This window comes from Culex pipiens, chromosome 3, assembly GCF_016801865.2.
Source record: "Culex pipiens pallens isolate TS chromosome 3, TS_CPP_V2, whole genome shotgun sequence".
Classification (NCBI taxonomy): Eukaryota; Metazoa; Arthropoda; class Insecta; order Diptera; family Culicidae; genus Culex; species Culex pipiens.
Genome location: NC_068939.1, coordinates 53,536,365 through 53,553,960, shown reverse-complemented (window position 1 = coordinate 53,553,960; position 17,596 = coordinate 53,536,365). Strand labels below are relative to the sequence as shown.

Sequence of the window (17,596 nt, the reverse complement as noted above, 5' to 3'; positions counted from 1 at the left end):
ACCCAATTTTTTAAACCGCTGCATTTCACCCAAAAACACACAAAGATCACACCTAAGAAATGTAGCAAACAACGTAACAAGAATTTGCCCCGTTGCACATCTCTGCACGCCCTGCACACAGGATGCGTTCGTCCCTTTTCTTTGCGCTGTTTACCCTTTTGTATTGCCTACAGTCATGCCTCGGTTTTGCACGCCTCGGTTTTGCACTGCCCCGGTTTTGCACCGTTCAGCTGCCTCGGTTAAGCACGGCCCAGTGCTTAACTGAAGCACAGAGCTTATGGGTTTTTGGCTATATGGGAGACATTGGCTTTAATCGTATGAAAAATCATGCAAACATCAAAAAATTATGGTGTTTTGGAATCGGGATGATGTCAGTTATCCATTAAAATTATTATTTCATGAAAATTTTCACAAAAATACGTATTTTTCCTGTATTTTGAAAATGCATTTTTTTCGCTAAAGAATCCAAAAATATATTGTTATTGCAATATGGGTATCAAATGATCAGGTTTATTCATAAATTTCAGATGTAATAACAACATTTTTAGAAAATACTCCAAATTTTCACAAAACTACGTTTTTTCGAAAAAAATACTCCAAATTTCAATTTTTACAATATAGGTATCAAACGATCGGGATTTGTCATACATTTCGAATGTAATAACAACATTTTTTGAAAATACTCAAAATTTTCACAAAACTACGTATTTTCGAAAAAAATACTCAAAATTTCCGTTTTTACAATGTGGGTATCAAACGTTCGGGATTTTTCATGCATTTCGAACGCGATAAAAATTTTTTTTGAAAATACTCATAATTTTCACAAAACTACGTATTTTCGAAAAAATGCTCAAAATTTCCGTTTTTACAACGTGGGTATCAAACGATCAGGATTTTTTCAAACATTTCGAATGTAATAACAATATTTTTTTTGAAAATACTCAAAACTTTCACAAAACACAAAACAAACCCACATTGTAAAAACGGAAATTTTGAGTATTTTATTCTAAAATACGTAGTTTTGTGAATATTTGGAGTATTTTCTAAAAATGTTGTTATTACATCCAAAATGTATGAAAAAAACCTGATTATTTGATACCCGTATTGCAATAACTATAAATTTTTGTTTCTTTAGAGAAAAAAAAATGCATTTTCGAAATACAGGAAAAATACGTATTTTTGTGAAAACTTTCATGAAATAATAATTTTAATGGATAGCTGACATCATCCCGATTCCAAAACACTATATTTTTTTATGTTTGCATGATTTTTCGTACGATTAAAGCCAATGTCTCCCATATAGCCAAAATCCCATAAGCTCTGTGCCTCGGTTATGCACGCCTCGGTTTTGCATCCCCCATATGCGGTGCTAAACCGAGCCATGACTGTACCTGGCGTGAGGTGTCTCCGGATAAAGGGATAAAGGGGAACTTCACATTGATCTTGTTTCGATTCGTTTAAAAGGATTCTCATTGTGCAAAATGAAAAATGATAGTTTTTTTTCTTAATGGAAAGATACTTTTTTTGTTTTCCTCATCTTGAAAGGGTTCCTCCCGGAGGAATTATCTGGAAAAGTGATGGGTGTTCAACCTCCGACAGGGCTAAGCTAAATCATTACCGTTTTTTTTTTTGCTGCTGCAAATTTGATCTGCCCAAGAATCTCAAATCCGCTGCTGCGCAGCTGTCCGTGCTCTCTTGAAGGAGAGCAGTCGCAAAAGGATTAACGCCCAAATCCTCTCGCAAATAACAACTCGGCTCAACGAAGGCGCCCGAGCGCCAAAGATGATTCAGAATCGACTCGTTATAGCATCCTAGCAAATCTCACTAGCACAAAAGCAAGCTCGATCTTCAAACTGAGCGTTTGTGAGCTACTTCGTGAGCTCGCGAGGGCAAATTAATTATTAATCAGCCACCATCGTGTTCCATGCTGGTTGTGAAGTGGACACAGAGAAAAATAATTAGAAGTTTTAGAAAAAAAAAGTTGCAACTAAGCTAAAAAGTAAGATCAACAAGATTGTGCATTACAAAGCAAAAAATAAATAAATTTAAAAAATACGAATTTTCAAACGTGTTTTAATTTCAAATTCCACCCATGTCGAAGTGAATAAGAAATTAAATAATCCTCTAGACAAAAGATTAAAATCTCATATCTCACACCCCTTCAGCAGTCGAGATGGACCGAAGTGGAGGAGCGCTCTTTTAATTCCTCGTGCGAGTACGATTGTGACCACGGTGGAGACTCTCGCATCGACGTGATTGTGCTATCTTGTCGCAAGTGACGTTCCAAAAAAAAAACATGTATTAATTTTAAACCTTGAATAAACAAAAATGTAAAAAATAACAAACACGTTTTTGTTGGTTGACCATTCCGTGCATTTTTTTTCAGTTGTGATTAAAAATGTTTACGGTGGTCTGGCATGCACGTGTGTTAAACGCGTTCTGACCGGAAATCCCTTTGGCCAGTTGTCGCATTTACCGCAATATTCAGGGTGTGTCAGATTGCACGATAAGAAAACTTCTAAACTTTTTTTCGGTTTTATTGAATATCTCAGGAGTGAATTCTAATTTTGGGGATCTGTGAAGGTCAAAAGGTGAGGCAATGCGAACTACACAAAATGGTGTTCTTAACCCAATTTGGCCTAAAATGCACGTGCGACAAGATAGTCCAATAATTTCGATATGTGATGATTTTGTTTATGTTTGGACGATGGTGGTGATTGCTGATTGGCGATGGAAAATTAGCTAAACTGTCAAATTGATGGAAAACGGTTTTGAAAGAAGATTAGAGATACAAAGGATAAATCGTTTAATAATTTTAAGAAAATCCAAGAACACGTAAACTTCAAGGTTTGTTATTTTGCATTATTTGCATTCTTAATACAACCTAGACTCGATTATTCGAAGGCCTTGGCAAAATTTCACTTCGGATAGTCTAAACTTTGGATAATCGAATCACGAAAAAAATTGTTGTTTTATTTATGATTTTTTAGCATCAGTATGATCCCTAAACTATTTTAAATGGTGGTGGTAAAATATTGAAAAATACATTTTCTAATTTAAAAGGCATTCAACAATTTAAATTTGACTAAAATGGGGTTGCAGAACTCGAATTTGATGTTTAAAGTGAGAAAATAAAAAATAATCGAGATTTGAATGATTTGAATTTGAACTATAACAAAAAATGTTCACGAACTGTTTTCAAAAATGTTTATTTTAAAACGCTGCTGCAAAAACCTTTATGCTATAATACAAAACTGTCCCAAAAATGCAAAAATTAAGTCAGTTTTTAGTATGTTTGCTTTCTCGCGGGAAAAACCAAGATAATCTTTTGACAGAACAGCTTAATTTTTTTTTGAAGATTGACATTTTTTCGTGCTAAGGAGGTTACTTTGAGCAACTTTTGCTTGTTTTATATGTTTGATTTTCTTAATTTATGTTAAGTATTGCTATATGCATTTATCACGTTTAGTTTTTTGCTTTTTTATTGGTAGCATTAGCCTAAGCCCGCCCGTGTGGATCAATCGGAACGCGCACTGGACTCACAATCTAGAGGTCGCTGGTTCGAATCCCGCGGCGGGTGCTCTAAAATTCTATGTGCCGTACTCAAACACTTAGGAGCCCAGGGCGGCGAAGTCCTTGTAGTTAAAAGGAAGACACTAGTGCAGGCCTGCCCAACCTTTTCGGCTCAATTTTCACATTTTTGATCGTCAAAATTACAATTATTGATTTTTTCATGGTTTCTTTGATGGAATCGGTTCTCAGATGACCAGTGAACATAACTTTACCAAAAGTTAGAAAACATATTTATACAAGTCGTTTTTATCTACATTTTACGTCAACCATTAAAAAATCAACAATTGTAATTCGACGATCAAAAATGTGAAAATTGAGCCGAAAAGGTTGGGCAGGCCTGCACTAGTGGTTGGTACTAGCAATGGTGGCCGACAGCTATAAAGTCAACCTCGTTACATTTCATTTTTCCTGTATTCTGCTTTTAATTAATTTTCGAACACTTTTTCAATGTTTTAGCATATTGTTTTCTTCAAAAATACTCATTTTGACTTAAAAAGTAAAGAATATAAATTAGAAACACGCCCAAAATTGAGCTCAGAAATGCGCTTATTTTAAATAAATTGGCAAAGTGGCATGGAACAAGTTAAATTTTCAAACTCTGGACTTTTTTCTTCAAATTTGAGAGTTCTTCTATTCTATTTGTTAAAACTAGATTTTTGGTGATTTTTTATATTAAATCCCGGCTAGTGGAAGTCTGGTGTTCGAGAGTGTCAAGCACATTAAAATAAACAATGGAAAAAAACTTAAATATAATAAATTTTAGCAAGTTGATGGAATTTCAAATGAATTTTACCTTCAAATAATGTGTAATATTTGATTAGAAAGCTTTAATCATATTTATTTTATTTGTAATTAAATTTTCATACAGAAAAATGCAAATAAAAAAATCAGGCTAGTTCAAAATCACTTCGAAATATCATCATGGTCTCGCAAATATGGATAGAAAAACTTCATTTGGAACAGTTTGATATTTTTTTTTAGGATGATAGCATATTTCAGTAAAAATCTAAAAGAGCTTTTTTTCTATAAGAATATAAGATTCAGGATTTAAATGATTTTTAAAAAGCTATAATTAGTATTTTTGGTTGACAAAATTTTAGTAAATGCACAGTAAATACACCAGTCCATTTGTTTTGCAATCATTACCTTAGAAAAAAAAATCTTCATATGTATGTTTTAAATATTAGAATTATTCTTCAGTTTACTTTCTTGCAACATATAGCTATAGCAAAAATGAATTCTAATTATATCTTCTAGCTCAATTCGGTCTTGAAACTGAAAAAAAGTTACAAAATACGCTTCAAATTAGCTGATACTACTGACAGATAAAAACATCAAACGATATTTCTTATAAAGAAACAACTTGAAAAATCGTTCCTTAGCAATTTCCCACCGATTACCATTCATCCTCATACCGATTATCAGCAATCCCCATCCGGAACATCCGGACCTTCAGCCTCGAAAGCCAAATCCGGAACACAAACATTCCTCATTAGCCGGGATCTCCGGCCATCCGAAACCAAAACCATCCGCAACAAGAAGTCGATTAATTGTCGTAAATCGAATTAATGCTTCCTGGGCATTATCCCGGCTCGCCGGTCCCAGAAGCTTCAGAGAGTATTAAAAATTTTAATCCAGTTTTATTAACGCGCTCGACAGTCTCCTCTTTTCAACCGAAATACATTTTTTCACACTTTTTTTTCGAGGGGTTTCTTCGTAAAGGTCGAAAATCCTCCCTGTGTCATTGCATTTCGGGTGTGACCCCCAAGGACAAAAGTTGAGCACAGAGAGAAAAAGGAAGTGCAGCACACACAAAAGGTAATTCCTATTTAACACGTTTTCGGAAACGCACCGACAGCAAAACAACGGGTCGGAGCAGGACAAGAAGCCGGGATAATCCTGTTGCCCTCTCGCTCGTCCGGCAAGGACCTTTGAAGGCGCGGTGCTGCGAGAACTTTGGATTCTTTCATCGCTCTCACCTTCTCGGCTGGCAGGGTCCTAAATGGCCGTAAATCATCCGTGGATGGGAGAGAATTGAGGGGGAAAATCTACGGGATGTAATGATGCTCGGAAGATGCTGCAATGAGGTTGAGAACGGATCGAAATCAAGTGAGAATTGCTGAAATGGGATCGAGGTGTTGATTTACAGTGGTCTGAAGGCGACTTTTACTTGTTTGTTTGCATTAGTGTGAACTCATTAGTTGTTAAGTGATTAATATTGTTTTATTCATTAGAACATGTGACGTTCTGGTTGGCAGAAAAAACAAACAAACTACCCTTCAGGAATTCCCTCTTCACCATATCTTGTGCTGAAGGGTTCTCCCAAATCCTATCTCATCTCTCGCTTCTGATGTTTGCTTTTCACACAGTACAGAATAGTCAGGGGATCCTCTTCCTTAGTTTTTGCACCTTAATCCGACAATAAATCATCGTTTCACGCTTCACCGAACTTCTTCGAGCTACGACTTCGACAGCCGTCCAGCTTCGATTAGCTCGGGCATTGTGAACTCTATCGAGCAGCGCCTCCAACTACGTTGCTGATTACGCCGAGAAAACCACAAAACGACGCCAAAATCCCAAAATTCCCCACCCGACTCACGACCTCAGCTTCCTTCTTCATCCAGCGTTTACTTACTCGACTAGACCGACCTTCTACGGAAGCAAGCGATAAGCCGTACAGCATGTTCGGAGTGCTGCACAGCTGCTGCTGCTGCTACTCTGCATATCCGACATTCTGTGCTGCTGGTGCACGCAGCTTCACACCGGACCATCCGGGTGGGTGCCTTAATTCCAAGGAAGCTGCACAGATAAGAGCCCGGGACGAGTCACCATCGCCGCAGATTCTCGATGCGTTGACTTTCATTTTTTTATCATTCAAATTCTCTGGAGAGGGTGGCTTGACACGAGATGTAGACGCAGTGCCGGGCGGGTGGGTGGTGTGACTAAGTTTTCAATGTTGAGTTTTTTGCTCGAGTTGACCGCAGACTTACGAGCGATTAGACAGGCTGGTGTATGAGTGCAGTTTATCGAATTAATTCACTACTACTTTAAATCTCAAGGCTTTGAATGCTTTTCTTGAAATAGATACGGTTCTTGTGATGGTTGAATTGATTTTTTTTGTTCCCTTTTGCTTAAAAATGATTTCCTTTTAAATAATTTTGAGTACTCGTGGGATAAGACTTTTATTACAACAAATCCAAAATCATTCGAAAAAATCAAACTTATAAGAAAAGTCGCCATCAGTACAGTACGTACGGCTTAACAAATCAGTCAAAAAAAATCCATCGATTTTCAACCCTCTTATGGCCAAATTTGTGTTTTGAGTTTGTTTATTTCTCCCGTGTTCAGGAGGTCTTTTCCAGCCATTTTTGTTCTACGAAAAACTTTACTTCTCGTGTTTTATGTTTTTCTTGTTCGGTTTTTGGTATTTTTATTTGCATTTATCTTGTTTAGTTTATGTTTGTTTCTAACAGTATTTGGCTTATTCTATCACCTTCTATCATTACCTTCTGCCTTTTTTGTTTTTCAATGTTTTTGGAGTCAATTTTCCAATTTTTTGCTCATTTTTGACATTTTCTACTACAGGATGATACAATTATCATTTAAATTGTAAAAAGTCCATAGAGACATAACAATAACAAAAAATACTGCATACTTATTTCACATAAAATATAGGAAATGTTAGTGAAAAACACAGCTGATGTTGATCCAGGAAAAATGACATTTTTAAAAACATTGGCAAAGTCACATAAAACAAGTCAAACTTCCAACACAAAAATTGTCCAATTCCGTTGTGATTTTTTTTTACTTTTCCTGACATTTTCAAATGACAAAACGCTACATTATTCGCCAAAAATAACAGAACTGAGGAGTAATTTTGATTGCTAAAAACTTCAACGTATTCAGCACTTGCATCGAAAAATTCAACTTTTCAGCACTTGTATCGAAAAGTAATAAAAAAGTGTGTTACAGACTTGCTTTTTTCAGCACGCGTCAAATTTATCCAATATCATTCTAGAAGACAAGATTTTTTTTTGCAGAAAAAAATATTTTTGCAATTCCGTTCTGAAACTACTTACTTTTCCTGTCATTCTCGAGCGACGAAATAACCTACTTTTCTTTACAAAAAATAACAGAATGGAAAATTAATACCTTTCAATACCAGTGCTTAAAAGTTCCACTTTCAGCACTGAAATGGATGCTGAAAAGTGGAACTTTTCAGCACTGGTATTGAAAAGTAACATTTTTCAATATATTTTTTTGTATTTAACGGCGAATTTACTTAAAACATGGATGTTTTTGCCTTTCTTACAAAAGAAAGGTTTAAGGTTTGCTTTTGGAAAAACGCTTTTTTCAGAAATCTTAAAAAATTCGTGCACGGCGAGGATTCGTCCCAGGAAAAATCCTATTACTAAATTGAAGGTTCAGATACACTCTTTTGATTGAATTTTGGCCCGAAACCCGTAACTCAAAGTCTGATTTTTGAGAGCTCCTTTTCTGAAATACATGAGCGATGTCTGTATCCGCTCTTAAAAATTTGTGTCTTCCATCACTGGAAAACCGCTCGTAAAACCCACAATTTTTATAAGTCAGATCTATAGCCGTGGGGTCGGAGACGAACATTTTATTTTTCGATTCACAATTTTCGACCAGTAAATGTGGTCAAAGCCATTTTTAGAGGTATTTTTGGACTATTTTACAGATAACACTATCAAATTAAAAGAATTCAGTTTCAAACAAAAAGCCATTCGAAAACATGCGCCATAAACTGCTTGGGCCCAAAATTTTAACCATTTCCAAAATGTATTTCCAGAGATATAGCCATTTTAGTGTTTTTCATCTTATTTTTACCCTATTTTTTCCTATTAAATTTTTGGTTTTATACAGAATCATAGACTGAACATCAAATTCGAAGTCCCAGCCCATTCTCGATCGAAAGCTCAACAAGTCGTCAAGTCGAAGCTTCAACGCCAGCGCTTTTACGCTTGCGCGTTTTACGCTGCGCGTGAAAGTGTTCTTTCTGACTTCTCATAATAGATCGACAAAGTGCAATAGCGATACATATTTTTTTAAATTAATCATTGACTTACAATAAAGACTGAGTACCCTTTATTTTTTTCTAATAATGTCAATCCAATATGTTTTTCTTAATTAAATTTAAATATCATGCGACAAATAATGTACCTCTGAAATTAAAAAAAATGGCATTTGAGGTTTAGCCTAAAAGATTCGAAGCTTTAGGGAAAATTCTCATTGGGTGGCATCATTATGTTTCTGAAAAATTAATTGCACCAATATATTTCTCGGAGTTTCATCATTTTGTAAGAAAGGCTCTATTTCACCTCTGGTGATATTAAATCGGTTTTTTTTTTAAATGTTCATCATCCCGGTACGAGAATCGAACTCACGACCTCTGGATTGGAAACCCAGCACGCCGCTAGTCGAAACCCATCCCCTACCGGTCAGTATTCCCAGTGCACAGTGGTCCGAAACCGAAATCTAGCGTGACAAAATTGATAGCGGCCACACGTTAAGATTTAGAGCTTTGGTGTCTTCGGGACAAATGATCAGGGTCAATAGGGGCATTTTTTGGTATGGTGGACATTAGGGTGGTCCAAATTTTAGGGTGGTTCAGAATTTTTATTTTGGCGGGATGACGAGATAGCGCTTTGGTGTCTTCAGAAAAGTTGTAGGGAACACTATTCTGAGCAACTTTGCTGAAGAGCACAAAGCTCTATCTTCAAACGGGAAGTTTCTAGAGTCATTTTTGTAATTTAGGTTGAAGCAAAGAGTATTGAAAAAAAAAAAAAAAAGAAGAAACAAGTTTTTACTGAAATATTTCAGGAATAAATTTAATTATTTTGTTGATTCCTGAAATATTTCAGTAAAAACTTGTTTCTTCTTTTACGACCACTAGATCATTTTGTACATTTTTGAGCCCTTCTAGACAATTGTAGAGCTTGTCAAAATGAACATTTTTGTTCTTGAAAAACGAATTTTGAACAATTCTATCAAAAGTTATGGGCAAAAAACGATTTAAAAATGCTCATTTTCAAATTGAGATTAAATGAGTTAAACAAAAAAGACCTCCGAGATATTTTCAGCAAATGTACTCTAGAATGTGTACTTTCAGATGCTTCTAAGAGCGAGGTCAAACTCCACCACCTTTTCGAGTTATTCACATTTCAAAATGGCGTCTTTTTCGTCGTATTTTGGCTATAACTTTTGTTTAAAAGGTCCGATTTTCGCTCTCTTGGAAGATAAATGTGTGTTTTGATAAGCTCTTCAAATGTCTAGAAGACACCAACTCGCTACGACATAAGCCTGAGTTGATAAATTCAAAAAACTCATTTTTTCATAAACACTTCAACCTAAATTACAAAAATGGCTCTAGAAACTTCCCGTTTGAAGATAGAGCTTTGTGCTCTTGAGCAAAGTTGCTCAGAATGGTGTTCCCTACAACTTTTCTGAAGACACCAAAGCGCTATCTCGTCATCCCGCCAAAATAAAAATTCTGAACCACCCTAAAATTTGGACCACCCTAATGTCCACCATACCAAAAGATGCCCCTATTGACCCTGATCATTTGTCCCGAAGACACCAAAGCTCTAAATCTTAACGTGTGGCCGCTATCAATTTTGTCACGCTAGATTTCGGTTTCGGACCACTGTGCAGTGAGCAGATGTTTTGAAATTTTTGGTTTGGAAGTTTGACTTGTTTTATGTGACTTTTACACATTTTTTAAAAGATCAGCTTTGGCAGCATTTTTTACTAAAAATTACTCTATGTCTAGTAATTTAAAAATTTGTTTTTTTTTTAATTATATTAATACTGTTCTAGACTATGCCTCAACGCATATTTTTAACAATTAAAATTATAATGGTATCATTCTGTATACATTTAAAAAAAAAAACAAGCAAAAAATTGAAAAGCGTCTATAAAAATATGAAAATTTAATAAGGCAAAAGACGATAATAAGAGGTGGGAGAACAATCCAAATATTATCTATCAGCACTAATCATAAACTAATAATATTAAAAATGAAACAAGAAAAACATAAAACAAGGGAAATCTATTTTTTGGATGAACAAAAGTAGTTCAAAATTATCTGCTAAGCACGTGAAAAATAATAAGTACTAGTATTTGTGACGACATTTAGCTTTACCTTGTAAACCTCTGCATTGAACCAATTAATAATTTTTTTTAAGATGTAAATTATCTGAAGAGATATTTTTCTGAACAATTGGAAAGGTCAGTTTCGAGTAGATTTACAAAGTAATGTAAAATACCATTTTCAAAAATCAAAATATGTTCATGTTTTAATTTGTATTAACTCAATTGAAAAACATACTCTCGGTATATTAATTTCCAAATTTTATGAAAGTTTAAGTATTTTTTAACTCGTTCGGTTATTTGTTAATACTTCAATATGGATAATTAAGTTAATTAAAGTTGAAAGCAATTCCAAAACAATTTTATGCAATTACTGTGACTTGATTGGAATCAAAATGATTAGGCGGATGCAAATATTTTTCAAAACTTTAAATAAAATTTGTACCAGCCTTAGGATTTATAGCTCTATGTAGAGTAGCATTATTTTTTTCTAACTCTTTCTTACTTGGTATTCCTTTTCAAATTGTTAACTACTTGAATATAAAAGTACTTACAAAAATTGTAATATTGAGATATTTTTGCCTTTATTCCAACCCTTACCCAAATGCCGTCGGAAGTTCGCAACCGCAATTGCGCAGAAGTATTGACTCAACAAGCGCAACTGCACTGTGCACTGTTGCAACGCACGCAGCACGCACATCGAGCTTGAACTCTTTTCGGTGCGCTCTGAGCTGATTATGGCGCTATTCGAGGCTTATCGCAACCCCCGCACCCTTCCTTCGACCTGCTCCACAATGCACGCCGCTCCACCCTCACCGGACTTGATTTCCGGTAAATTTCCGCCAACCAAATAGCACCACATTCATGCAGCACTAGCACTTTCGGTGAAGTTCGTCTCCGTTGGTCGTGGCAAATCGCGCGCTAGGCAAACACAGTTCAAGGGGGATATTGCAACGCAACTATACGAGGAGTCGTCCCAGAGACCGACTTATCCGCTACACACACACCAAAGTAAGTGTGTGACGATATCTAACCCCGACTCTGTTGTTCCCGCGCGATAAGGCCCGCAAAGTCGCTTTTCTTTCCGCCCCAACGGCCTCAACTCGCGCAGACTGCGTTTTTTAATCGCTCCAAGCTGACATTTTTTTCATCGTTTGACACAACATATTGTCACACACATTTTGCGCGCGCACTCTAGGGCACAACACAACTGTCACGAAGAAGGTGCAACACAACACAAAACTACACAACAGGTAATTACAGCGTTTTTTTCGGAAACAACAAGGCGAAAAGGGATAGAATTCGGTTTATGACCCCTCTGTGAGGTCCCTTGGCCAGAGTCGGAAAAAACTGCAGCAGATGGACTCGAATGCGCATTCCTTACCGAGAGCCAGAATTAACATCGGCAAAGTCAAGTACGGCAAATTCCGGCGAGGCTCATCTACCTGGCTTAAGCAACCCGAGCACAGGTCATTGAGAGAGACAACGAAGAAGGTGTCAACAGGAGAAATTTGCGTTGGAACAAGTGTCAAGTTGAAGGTTGATCCCGGGAGGGCGGGATAATCCCATTTGTGGATTTGACCGATTCTCGGAAAGAGGTCAGTTCACAGGAGCGGCCAGATAAGCCGGCCAATTACTAACCGGCTATTGGGAGCTGGTTGAAAAAGGGTTTATCCGGGATGAGAGCTTCGGGAAAGGCAAATATTGGCGCTAATAAGAAATGATGGGATTTGTTTGGTGAAAGGTATTGTCAAAATAAAAATATGTAATGTGTTTAGAAGATACATAGTTTGTTTTGTGTCTATGTGAAGTTATTGAAACAAGATTAATCAAATTTATGCCTCGTTACAATATTTGCAATTTTCTTCTATAAATCTTTGAAATTGAAGCTAGGAAATTCAAAATAATGCATTCGTATCTCTTTATAATTACACTATCACATAACATTCTCACTATTATCACTTTATTTTCTCTTTTATTTTATAATAATCATAATAGATGAAGATGTTTGAAATAAGCTAGAAAGCTATTAAAAAATAAAAGGATAGTAATCCTGTAAGCTATTCCGGTAACTCTATGTTGTCAAATTTGTAAATATTGAAATGTTCCCAAAATCGTTAACACTTTTTCCAATTATGAACAACAATGTTGTCGATTTTGAAAACATTTACAGCGAATCGAAAAAATGTTTCATTTCAATGTTTACAAATTCAACAACATTGAGTTACCGGATTTGCTTACAGGATTTCTATCCGCGAAGCCGAACATATTTTTCCAAATAATTGTAGTGAAAGCAGTTTATAGAAACGATGTAGCTAAGAACAAATCTTTAGAAGATCAAACGTTGTGTGATTCTGAGACATTTTTTTATAATTAATGCAAAATGATGTTGTGTCGAAAACATATTAGTTACTAAACACTTTTTGGATGAACAGTTTTGTTAAAAATATGTATCAGTTTGAATTTTAGCATAATTTAAATTTTGATTTTTAAAGCCAATTTTGCAATTTTGATTTTCGAGCAATTCTTTACGAAATCGGCTTATTTCTTGCAGTTTTAAGTTTGTTTGACAAAAAAAGCTATTTCGAGTCATAGGTTCACTCATACAAGTCTCCATTTTTTTGCAGCTGTCATACTTTTGTATGGTACGTTAAAATTCGAAAATCTGTATCTTTTGAAATAACTTTCTGATCGATTTGGTGTCTTGGAAAAAGTTGTAAGTACTGACGAGAAATATTAAAAAAAAAACTACGTGCACTGACTTTTTTTGCAATTTTTTTATTTTTTTTTTCACATAAACTAAGTTTCCTTAAATTTATATTTTTGATCATTTATTTATTTGAAGCGGACAAAAGCCCGCAATTTTATAACAAAGAATTAAAAAAAAACCTTTCCCTCAAAACTTTTTTGATTTCAGTTGCATATTTTTAATTTTTTATTAATGTTAAAGGGGACAAAAACCCACTTAGTTGCTGAGATGCCTTGCAAAAATTAAAAAAATATAAAATTATGTTTTTTAAAAAGACTTATTTTCAATTACAAAAGAAGAAACATTAATGAAATTTTTGTTCATTAAATAAAACATTTTAATATTTTTTTAAAATCCAGCCTAATATTTGAAAAGATAAATATAAATATATAAAAATTCTTAAATTATTTTAGAATTAGTTAAATTTTTGACTGTATCTCATATATTTTTCTGCATATTTTTCATGCCACATTTTGAGTATTTTGTTCTTGTTTTTCAGTCAAAACCTGTATAATGTTACGTTAAATCGTAAAGCTGTATTAGAAGAATTCTGCAAGTTTAATTTGACCTTTAAGGATGAACAGCAACCAAGGAAATTGTTGTCTTCTTATTCCAAAATAGTCAAAATTAAGGACCCAATCCTGCAACTATCTGATTGTAAAAAAGGGTCAAACTTTGTTGTAAAATATTTTGTAGACTGTACTTTAGGAGATGAATTCGAAATGTTATCGATAGTTTCCGTTATTTTGAAGATACTCAAATATCTGTAGCAAAAAACTTGAGGCAAAAATTCTGGTTGATGTGCTCCGTTAAAAGAAAATAATTGCTTGAAAATTTGGCAAAAGTTGACTTTCTCGGATATTTAAAAATAAAAAAAATAGCCGTTAAGATATGTGTGAAACTCCAAAAAAGTATCCAAAAGTATTACTTATTACTATATAAGTGCTTAAAATTTATGCTGAAAAGTCCTTTAAATTTGGTTATTTTCAACGATGGCTGTTTTTTAATTCGAAAATGACAGAAAAGGTAAGTAGTTCCATAAAGTAATTGCATAATAAATAAATTAAAAGATGATGAACTTTGTTGAAATTTTGTAAAATAGACAAACAATAATATTGAGAGTTTTGTCGACAAATTAAATTATCTTTTGACACTGAATAAATTCTATTATTATTTTCATTTATTTTTTCTTATATGTCAACTGAGGTTAAATATTTCATTTAAGATTTGAAAAAATATAATCAAATATGTTTCATGAGAAACGACTAAAACATAGAATAACCAACTCAAATATTCCAAACATTTTCTATTTCTGAAATCAGAAAAGATACACTTTGTAACGTCATGATTCGAAATCCGGACACTTAGTAGCATATCATTTCTGTTATGGCTGGCAAAAAATCATGTAATAAGGTGGAAATGTATAAACATCATCAGGATGTAGTATAAACAGTCAGTTTCAAGAAAATGCATGCAAAATATGTCTTTTCTAACAATTTTTCATCAGAATTTTAAAATTAAAATGACTTGTTGTGCTTCGAATCCCGGACACTGATAAAAGCTGATTCGAAATCCGGACACTTTTGCTTCGAATTCCGGACACTCGATTTTACGTATGAATCGCACAAATTTGGACTGAAATGTTAGTGAATGGCATTCTTTAGGTCTCAAACAAGCTGTTAACATCAAAACAATCGAGAGTTTATATAAAAATTTGCTAGAATTTAAGGAAATCGAAACCATAAATTTCTGCTTTGCCTTCCCGGTGCTTCGAACGCCTATGAAATATTTCAAGTGAAATGTTTCGCATTTTTGGTAAATTTATAATTTTATTGTATTTAATTGTTTTGGCACTAACTACAGCGTTCAAACAAACTTTAAATGAAAGTTGATGTTGGAATTCATCAAATAACACAGTTTTGACATTCATAATGCGAATTTATATCCAAATAATTGATAAAACAAGATGAGGTGTCCGGGTTTCGAAGCGTCCGGGAATTCGAATCATGACGTTAATTTACTGAGCAAAATAAATCAAACAAACATTGATTTCTGTTTCAAAATATATAAAGTTTGGAAAGAATTTTCCAGCAAAAACAGCTATTTCTTTCTTATTTTTTATTGGATTTTTGTTGAACGTCTTTTGATGCATTATTGCAATATAACAACAATTGTAATTGATTCTCTGACATCAAATCGCTGACTACACATGGGAAATAGATCCATTTTGTAAAACTTATTGTAATAATCTTTGAAGGTTTGCACAATCAAAACAATAAAGTTAGACATTCAACCTTTTTGAAAAATTTTATTCAAGTCAAAAGCACTGATTGGCCGAAAGCAGGAATGTGATAAGAATAGGCCAATTTCCGATACACAATGCTCAAAAATTTCGGACACCACTTTTCAAAAACACACGTCAATGGAAAACACTCACCTGTGCTCCTGCGGTCGCGGACACCCAAGCCTCGGCGAAGGTTTCCATTGCACTTTGAAAATCCATGCCAAAAATCATACACACGCAACAATCACATACACACACGCACACAGTTACTACCGTGTCGTTTTTTTTTTTTTGTATGGCAGCTTAATTTTTTGGTCTAGTGTTTCGTTAGGTTTACAATTTCACAAATTTTCTTCTGCCGATGTTTTTCACTTCTGACCTCATTGGGTGGCTGGCTTCACCATGATGACACTGACAATCGACACATTGCACCACACAGGTGGATTTGCATAATTTTCTTGTTGTCTTCACTTACTTTTATTTAACATTCACTTTAGTTATTTTCTTCGGTAAAAATTTGCTGTTCTTGTTGAGTTATTTTTTGTGTTTGTTCTGCCCACGACCCAACACCGCGAACGCTGCCTTAATTAACCCTTTCGGTAATCAGATTAAAAATTTACACAAAAACAAATTTATCACGTTCTCGGCATTCGACTTTCGTCTTTCCGTTTCTCGATCTCGATGTATTTCACTGCTTTTTGTTTCCTAAGTGACTTGCTATAGTTCACCTCCGGCTTTGCTGAATTCGGCTTAAGCCGCTGTTCGCGTCTGGCGGATTAGCATTAATTTTTCCCAACACGAAAAAAACAGTTAAAGAATCTTCGTCGGACTTTAGTTTAAAACACATGTGTGTGTGTTCCGAGAGCTTCTTCGACCGCTCAATCCGGGAGTCCTTCAAGCACTGACGACCTGCTCCGGAAAATCGGCTCCTAATCACTGAACAACACACACTCTCACACACACAAAGTCGCTGATAACACCGTGGCGCCCTTTTTCGGGCCAGGGTGCGAGGGGGGAGGGTCGGGAAAAGCTCTCTGATCCTCGGATCTTGGACCCACCACCACGACGAATTTCTCCGCAGGATGACGAAAAGCACACTAGTTTGGGTGCAGCGCGAACGGCGATAAGCGTCTTGCTGCGTTCGATGTTGTCGCGCAACTGGCGGCTAACCCTCTGCCCAAGACACAAGAGGAAACGCCGAAAGTGAGAGAAAGAGCGAGCGAGAGCGAGGGGGGGGATGGACGGGAACAGGAAGAGGAAGAAAAGAGGAAAAGCCGGCGCGTGAAAACAATGCCGCACAATACAAAAGAGAGGGAGAGAGAGAGCGAACGGATCGGTTGAGGATGGATATAATGTGCAACGTGCTAAACTAAAAGGAAAATTCGTCAAGAGAAAAATGGAAGCGAGAGAGGAACTCATCTTTATCCGCGAAAATTTGGTGAGAGCCGCTCGAGAGCGAAAAGCCGGTGTGTGAGTGGTGCAGAGGGAGAGAACGAGTGATTTAAATCGCAGATAAACATTGAATATGGTTTCTTTTAGATTTGCTGTCGGAAAGTTTACTTTTACATTTTTTTTCAGAAATTAACGAAACGAAAAATTCCCAAAAATTGTTTAGAATTCGCGATTTGCGATTTACTGAAAAATTGTCTGTTATCTTAAAAAATATCATGTTTTGTTCTAAAACCTTGAACAAATGCGTTCTACCAATGCGTCCTACCAATAATGTTTTGTGTTCACATTGATCCTGAAAATCGTCATTTTTGATTGGCAGCATGTTAAAGTTGAAACCCCGAAATTTGTTGCCTGAAATTTTTACGAATCTCTCTCAAAAATCCATCTAAAACAATTTAGCGCCAAAACCAATACCATAATATTGT

General features: G+C 35.3%; 1 protein-coding gene across 2 annotated transcripts in view; it reads right to left on the bottom strand.

Annotated features, from left to right (window-relative positions):
- The window catches only part of LOC120430653 (uncharacterized), a 194,090-nt gene extending 177,224 nt beyond the window's left edge, over positions 1–16,866 (bottom strand). For both annotated transcript variants that reach the window (XM_052709273.1, XM_052709274.1), the window contains exon 1: positions 15,873–16,866. In XM_052709273.1, coding sequence (XP_052565233.1) covers positions 15,873–15,950 — 78 coding nt within the window. In that variant the 5' untranslated portion in view covers positions 15,951–16,866. The remainder of the gene's footprint in view (positions 1–15,872) is intronic.
- Between the last annotated feature and the right edge of the window lie 730 nt (positions 16,867–17,596).